Source organism: Hippoglossus stenolepis, chromosome 5 (assembly GCF_022539355.2).
Source record: "Hippoglossus stenolepis isolate QCI-W04-F060 chromosome 5, HSTE1.2, whole genome shotgun sequence".
Classification (NCBI taxonomy): domain Eukaryota; kingdom Metazoa; phylum Chordata; class Actinopteri; order Pleuronectiformes; family Pleuronectidae; genus Hippoglossus; species Hippoglossus stenolepis.
The window spans coordinates 13,178,507-13,186,676 of NC_061487.1; the positions used below are offsets into that span (position 1 = coordinate 13,178,507).

An 8,170-nucleotide genomic window follows, 5' to 3' on the forward strand; every position below is an offset into this window, starting at 1 on the left:
AAATAGAAAATATACTTCAACACAACTCAAGTCAAAGTCAACTTTATTGTCAAAGCTGCCATATGTACAGAACATAGAGGGGATTGAAATGCTGTTTCTCTCTAGTCCCCGGTGTGTCATATAAGTAGACAGAACATATAGATATATAATAATATATGTATGTGTATATATATAATAAGTACTCAAAACATACTACACAGTACGACATAGTATGCAGTCATAGTGCAGTTGAGAGCGCAACTCAATCACATAAAATAATAAAAATCTAATTTTAACTCAATTCACAGTAACGTTGAAGAATTGAACAGTTTATCAGTTTGTTTCTGGCATCTGTTTATTCATGTGGTGATTTATTTCATGATAACTATTCATTTGAACTTACACACTGATCTCCATACAAACATTGTGAGGTTGTAACATTGTTACAGCAGATCAGGAGAGTCCACCCAAGAAAATACATCATCAGAAGATAAATAATCCTGATTGCATGTGATTCTTTTATCACGAGGGGGACGAAATGTTAAAAGTTAAATTCTCGGTGCCTTGTTTTGACTTTAACATGTCCCGCTGAGGGTCCAGCAGGGGGCAGCACCTCTCCACGAGGAGCCCTATCGAGGTTGGAAGAACACGAAGAAGAAGAGGAGCGGACGGTCTTGTTGTGGTCGGTGGTCGCGTACAGCGCTCGTGCTGTGAAGATGCGTATCGAGAAGTGTTACTTCTGCTCGGGTCCCGTGTACCCGGGACACGGGATGATGTTTGTAAGGAACGACTGTAAGGTAAGCGTCTGCCTTCGGGCCTGAATCACCCTGTAGCTCGTGTGTGGCTGTCAGTGTGGGAGCGTTAGCCTGCATGCTAACATGCTAACATAACGTGCTGGGACTCACTCACGTGGGTCGACAGAGGGGTTTTAAAAAACAGTCAGACAGTGAATAACTCCGCCGCTAACTTCATAAACACGATGGGGGCTGAGTAAATAGAGTTGACTCTATTATTTATCAAAAGTCAGGTCCACGCTGCCTGTTTCTCAGCGCTGAGGAGAAGGAGGACATTTAACCAGCGAGGCCTTGGTTTTAGTACGTGGAGTGATTTCTCCTCCTAGCGGCTCCATGGGAAAACTGCAGCTTGGATCTGATGACCGTGGATGTAAAAACCCACAAACACGTCCACAGTGTAAACTCTGAAAACCACACTGTCCTGTATCAGCCTTGAATAACTGTTTAGATTCTCTCAGCGCCATTTTCAAACCATGTGTAAGATTGAAAGTTAAGTTAAATCATGTTTATGTCAAATTACTAAATGTGTTTGTTTACAGTCAAGTTATTTACATCTTTACACATTCATTATTTACATATCACATTAGCACCATAAGAACAGTAGTAATGATGTGTTGAATCTGCCTCTGTAGTTCTTTCACATTTACCTTAGTCTGATGCCTTTCTGGCTTCTTATTGGTTAGTTCAGTCACATGAGAGTGAGAAGCAGCAAGTGTGTGTTGTTGATGTAAATGACCAGTGTGGAGAACAGTGAAGTGATGTCTCCATCCTGTTGAGTGATCCAACATCGAACCCTTTTGTTACACTTGCATCAGTAATGTCACTGGTAGAAAGTAATTCATTTTTTTATTCTAGAGTTCTAGAGATGCCACTTAATTATTTATTCAGTGGTTTTAGTTATTAATTACTTTGTAGATTCAGATTAATACCAAATACATTAACAAATCATGTAGTATGCAATAAGCTACTCAGCAGTATTTACAGTCATAAATATGATCCCAGCCTTTACCAGGTGCTATGTAACACATTAATCCATTAACGGCTATTCTCCAATAATATATTGCACATTATTGTGAAATGGATTTCACTTCAGTACTTCACTTTTTTGTACTTTCAGTATATCTTCATACTAATACATCTAATCTAAAGTGTTTTTTACTTGTAAATACGACTTAAACCGTTATAATTGCTATATTATAACAAATAATAATATTATAATTCAAGTGTACATTTTTTTATTTTAAAATTTTATTCTAGTGTTTTATTTAACTTAATGTTATAGCATAAAGATTTTCATTTTAGTTTCTACGGTCTACTTGTTCATATCTATTCAACCTCCTATCTGATTGAGTAATTTATTTGTGTTTCTCTCTCTTTTTAAATAAATAGTCATTCAGATTCTGCAGATCAAAATGCCACAGGAACTTCAAGAAGAAGCGTAACCCCAGAAAGACCAGATGGACCAAAGCTTTCAGAAAATCATCAGGAAAGGAGCTGACTGTGGTGAGCTGCTCATCTATAGAGCACGACCTCTGTCTCTTTGATTTGTTTTACTGTTTGGTTACTTACCCACCAAACGTTCTGTCTTTTAGGATAATGCCTTGGAGTTCGAGAAACGCAGAAATATACCTGTTAAATATAACAGGCAGCTGTGGGACAAGACAGGTAACAAATGAATTCACTTCTCAGGATCAGTTTCTTTAAAGAAACATCTGGTTTTTGAGCTTTTTTTTTAGCAGAGCATTTATGTTGAACTTTCATCTTTTACAGTGGAAGCAATGAAGAAGGTGGAAGTGATAAAATACAAACGACAGGCAAGATTCATCATGAACAGGTGAGCAGTTCATTTTGTGCTAATGTTTAAATATAATTGTTCTCAATCTTTTACTAAACTTGCAGCTTCTGTTTCATGTTTAATTGATTTTTAATCGTAAATGTGGTATTTACAAGTTTTGGAAAATGGCGTTTGCTTAACTGTGTTTTTCTCCACCTAATAGATTAAAGAAGGGCAAACAGTTGGAGAAAGAAGAGGACATCAACGAAGTGAAGAAAAATATTCACCTCATCAAAGCTCCACATGCAGGTAAAGATTTATTAGAATAATCAGTTGGATGATTTGGTCACAAGAATCATTTGGATTTGTTGACTAATTGATTATGAATATACTCAAGATTATCAAAAAGAAAAATTAATAGGGAGACTTTTTTACATTCTACATATTGATTATCCATGTCTGTGATTTCAGCAGTGTTTAAGTTAAGTATTTATTTTCTTTTTTTACAGGAAAGGCCAAACAAATGGAAGAGAAAATGGTGCAGAAATTACAAGAGGACGTCGTCATGGGGGATGAGGATGTTTAATCTTTTGGCCAAGTTGTTCTCTTTGTATCATGAAACTTGAGAGCAAGTTAACCTTGTTATATATTGTATTTTGTTATTTCCAGATAGCAGATGATGGACACAGAAATTCATTCAGTTTTTAAGTGACGGGAAAAAGACTGAAAAAATAAGCCTAACAAGCATCTGCCTCTGAAGCAGTAGCGGCCGACCACTTTTGTCCCAGTTATATTTCCTGCTTAGTAGTTGGGGCTGTTATAAACTTACTGAATGCCGTTTTACAGAAATGTAGAAGATGTTGAAATGTAACCAATAAAAAAACTTCTGTTGGGAATTGCTCTTCTTCTGTGGGTTATTTTCTGTGACATCAAACCCACTCTAGCCATGGCTTAATTAAAGCATACGTTGGTGTCACAATTAATGGTGAATATTTGTTATAAACAATGAGCCGTTTAATATTTGTGTTACATGTGGAATTTTTATGATTGACGTTAAATCTGGTTGTCGTGTAAGCATGAAGGAAGAAGGTAGACAATATTGGCAGCACCTTCCTTCACGGCACACTTGATTAAAGTATAATACAAGCACATTGTAGAATGAATTTACCAAACTACTGTAAATAGAGTGGATCATATGCTGACAATCTGCAAAAAACAGCTACAACACATCTGTCACTCATTCAACCACAAATGGTGAATAATGGAAACACATTTTGCACCCTCCAAAAATAACAATGGGATTGCTCATCAATCCACAATACTAAACAACTCTGAGCTGCTACTGACATTCTAGGTATACATTTTCAAAATTACATACTTTTAAGTAGAGGCACAAGGCCTCTAGTTTTTATTTTATGCAGAAATAAGTTCAGATGCTTTAACGACAGTGAAAGTTATTCTATTGGCTTTGTTACCACTTAGGACATCAGATCATCTTAATGACATTGACACAAGTTCAGAGATACTATGAAAAATATCTAGAATTTTTGTCGAGGAAATTTCCACGAATTTATTGTCTTGATAATTACAATGAAGGGTTTTGCGGTGGCAATAATGAGACTAGAACATTCTAAATATTAATTTCTCCTCATGAAATGTTCATATTGTAAAACATTAAAGATGTAGATATGTGCCCATGCGCTGTGTCAGCATAACAAGCAATTGAAAGCGTGAATAAATTCCTCTAATGTATTTATATATTATACAAATATTGAAGTGCATAGTAAAGCATTGGTATCTATGGCATCACCGAAGCCCTAACGATATTTTCTACAGCTCAGACTGTGGGATGTATTCTTGTATTGTTCAAGGATTGATCATTTAAAATAAAAACCAATTGCCTGCCGCTCGACTCCCTGTGATCGTGTCTCCGGCTGTAAACAAAGATGTTTCCTTCAGTCTGAGCTTCGTGTGACGACTCTGCTCCAATCGGTTTCTCTGGGATCGACTCAGCGGCCTGTTGCTGTACAGGCTGCAGCCTTCGCCCGCCTCGTCGCTGCCAGAGCTGCTTCTCATCCTCCGCAGTCAGGAGCCTGTTGTGCGGACACAGCCACAGTTCAGCGAGCAGAGCCGCGATTCACCACAGCCATGTCTGACGAGGTTGAAGAAACGAGGACTTCAGACGATCAGCAGGTAGGATGTAACCAGGAAAAGATCATTTAAAAGGAGATACCCGGCGCTGCTAGCGCGTCCAATCTGGTGAGGTAGCATGCGGCTAGCACGAAGCTAGTTAGCCAGCAGCTACTCTTTGCTTATGTCATCAACGATGCTAGCGCTAGGTAATTAGCTAATTAGCCACTGGCGTCTGTTGCTCAAGAAAATCCACCACCCTGATGCGTTGGTGCAAACGTGTAGATTGCCATTAGTATTTCGAAACTGATTATCATGTTAGCTAACGTCGGTTAATGCTGTAGCTAAACGTCGTGTTTCCCCTCATGACGGCGCCTGCACATTATGGACATGAACAGTCGCACTAACTGTAATGATGACTGTGTATTATATGCTGACTACTCGCTGTCATTATCAGTTTTAAGGTAACAAGGTTTTCACACCTCAGCTGAGAACCGCGTTTTCCATCCATGCACTCTGTACACTTTCAACAGGAAATGGAGGACAAAGTAATCAGTCCTGAGAAAGCAGAGGAAGCCAAACTGAAAGCCAGGTATCCAAACCTTGCAGCCAAGCCCGGAGGCTCAGACCTTCTCAGGAAAAGGCTCCAGAAAGGGGTGAGTGTCAGACCTGAACGTGCCTTTATCCAGACTCCACCTGTTTAAATTAAAACAAATCAACAATATTACGTCTTCTCTTTTGTGCAGCCAAAGTATTTTGACTCTGGTGACTACAACATGGCTAAAGCAAAGATGAAGAACAAGCAGTTGCCGTCAGCCCCATCGGAGAAGGCTGAGATCACAGGGGGCCACATCCCCACACCTCAGGACCTGCCTCAAAGAAAGACCTCGATCGTGGCGAGCAAGCTGGCCGGTTGATGGGTTTTATAATCACTGTATTTTTACCATTCCGACCCCCACTTCATATCTACCTGTCGTTTATGTTTTAATTTGTTTTCCACCTTTGTATGTATTCTCTATGAACAAGATATGTACCAAGCCAAATACTTGAGAAAAAATTTGGGATCTGTCGGGCACTGAATTGTCAGTGAGTTAAATCCATCAACGTAGTAGCAGAAACACTTCTCAAGCTCTTGAGACTCAATAGTGATTGTTTTCTGAACATGATATCACAGTCGTAGATGTGAATGGATGTAAATGCTATCTTATTTTCACGGAACATTTTCACTTTTAAGGATAAATGCCTTCATATGAATGCCTCTGTAACCCCCAGCTGAGTGAAGTGGATCTATCTTCATCACAAACAAATCTTGGAAGTGATATTTAGAGGCATAAATACATCTTTGTTATGACCACTGAGGAGATGCTGTCAGAATTTGCATTGATGTATGTGTGAAATAGAGGTGTAATTTACAGGTATGCTTTTCATTTAGAAACTTTTGAGCATTCACCTACTCACGTGGAGGCATGTCTATTGAAATAGTGAAAACTGAGGTAATCATGGTGTTTTTTTTTCGTAATCCTTTATTTTCTTTCTGTCCCTTCCTCTTCCTGTGAAGAAATTTGATTACGTGCTTCTGAAGTACTTAAGATTAGATCACACCCACTTTGTAGCCAGTTGTATTTTAATTCATTTTAGTGACATTGGTTTGCCAAGACTTGCTGCTGGTCTCCATCTCATCTGACCTTTAAAATGGCCTTAAAAGTAATGAACTGTTCCTCTTGAGCAATATTTGCTCCCTCAGTGAAAATCTTTGTTGTGAATCTTGACTGAAATGTCTGTCACTGTCTGACTGGAATCACGTAGGATTTTATGGAAAGAAGCTCCCTTGACATGTCTGGAGTGTGCATGTGCATTTACTGTGCAGTCACACTGTGCCATTTGTTTTGTAAATAAAATAGTTTTGCATAATATCTTATAAGTACTCTTACTCAACTGAATGTATCCTTGCATTTATGACACGAGCCTTCCTGCACTTAGACACTCGTTTACATCATACTAGAGTAGCAAGGTGTTGCTGACAGGAAAAAACAATGCCGTCATGGCCCGTTAATGAATGCATAGTTTTTCCTCTTTGAAATATTTTTTTTCTCCCACATGCAAAATTCCCAGCAGGTACAGCTGCGATCCGAACCCACTACCAGTGTTTTTATTCTTTAATATGCCTAATGAGCAGTAGAGGGAATGGTCTTGAACCAACTTTCAATAAAAATAACATAAGATACTTTAATGAAGCCAAAATGACTGAACTTCACTCAAGTATGTTTGAAGAGTAAAATGTGCTTTAATAGATCAAATTAACTTAGTTAAATTATTGATGCATTGACCAGAAGTCTAATATTAATATATGGCCGTCAAACAACTCTTCTCAACTCATAACCCAATATTGTGTGAAGCTATATTTCCATATTTTATGCTAACACTTAATAACTTAAGGTATTCAAATATATTTTATAGTTTTGTGTGTTAGTGTTCATGTACAGTATAAACAGTTTACCTTAATGTATATGTTCTAACCTAATCTGTCACTCTTTAAAGCACTTTGAAATGATTTGTAAATAACATTAGAAGACGTTATCTTTACTTCCATTAGAAACTGGGAAAGTAGCAAACATTCACATCTGAGCAGCTGGTGCCAGAAAATATTTGGAATTTCTTCTATTAAAACCTCACAATAAATAATTATCGTATCATTGGAATGGCTGCAATTTAATTTCATGTGATGTATAATAATCAACAAATCTTTTCAACTTTGAGAGCTGGTCGGGTGGGGTATTAAAGGTCCAGTGTGTAAGATTTGGGTAAAAGGGATCTATTGGCAGAAAGTGAATATAAAATCCTATGTGTGTTTCACCTATATTGTACGAATTGTTATTGTCTTTACCCTAGAATTACCCCTTAATATATAAATACTTTATATAAATAAAAATATTTACATCGGGAGCGGGTCCTCTCTACAGAGGCTGCCATGTTTTTTACAGTAGCCCAAACTGGACAAACTAAACACCTTTTGAGTTTTTATGACAACTGAAGGCTACCACAGGTTCTGTTTCATGTTCGGAAGGGGAGTGTGAGGTGAGGGGTATTCAGCTGCAACATGCAACTTCACCACTAGGTGTCATTAAACTCTACACACTGAACCTTTAATGAAACGTACTGTGGGGTCAGTGGGGGCCCCAGCTGTACCTCAGGAGGTTCATCCAGCCATGCTGATGTGGTGAACTAATAGTGGTAGGAAATTGTGACTTAAAGCAAAAATATCCCCAGTTACACAACTCTAAACATATCTGAACTCTGATTTATATGGTCTCACACGAATCAGAACCTCAATAACAAACATGTAACTTGAAAATCCAGAGATAAAGTTATTTTTAAAAAAAAAGATAATAATCAACCTGATGGGCAGTGTGGTGTGACCGATCAGGTTTTAATGACGCGCCACATGTCATGTAGCAGTAATGATGACTCCTCCATCTCCTCCTCCTCCATCTCC

The 8,170-nt window shown here is 38.1% G+C and overlaps 2 protein-coding genes across 2 annotated transcripts; both read left to right on the forward strand.

The window, feature by feature from the left end:
* Window positions 1–616: 616 nt before the first annotated feature.
* rsl24d1 (ribosomal L24 domain containing 1) lies at window positions 617–3,443 on the forward strand. The gene is made up of 6 exons (XM_035156634.1): window positions 617–776; window positions 2,163–2,276; window positions 2,366–2,438; window positions 2,544–2,607; window positions 2,771–2,856; window positions 3,057–3,443. Exons 1-6 carry the CDS (start codon window positions 696–698, stop codon window positions 3,131–3,133), a joined length of 495 nt encoding a protein of 164 aa, XP_035012525.1. The 5' UTR covers window positions 617–695; the 3' UTR covers window positions 3,134–3,443.
* Window positions 3,444–4,521: 1,078 nt separating this feature from the next.
* Window positions 4,522–6,590, forward strand: arpp19b (cAMP-regulated phosphoprotein 19b). The gene is made up of 3 exons (XM_035156635.2): window positions 4,522–4,740; window positions 5,211–5,333; window positions 5,424–6,590. Exons 1-3 carry the CDS (start codon window positions 4,696–4,698, stop codon window positions 5,592–5,594), a joined length of 339 nt encoding a protein of 112 aa, XP_035012526.1. The 5' UTR covers window positions 4,522–4,695; the 3' UTR covers window positions 5,595–6,590.
* The last annotated feature ends 1,580 nt before the right edge of the window (window positions 6,591–8,170 follow it).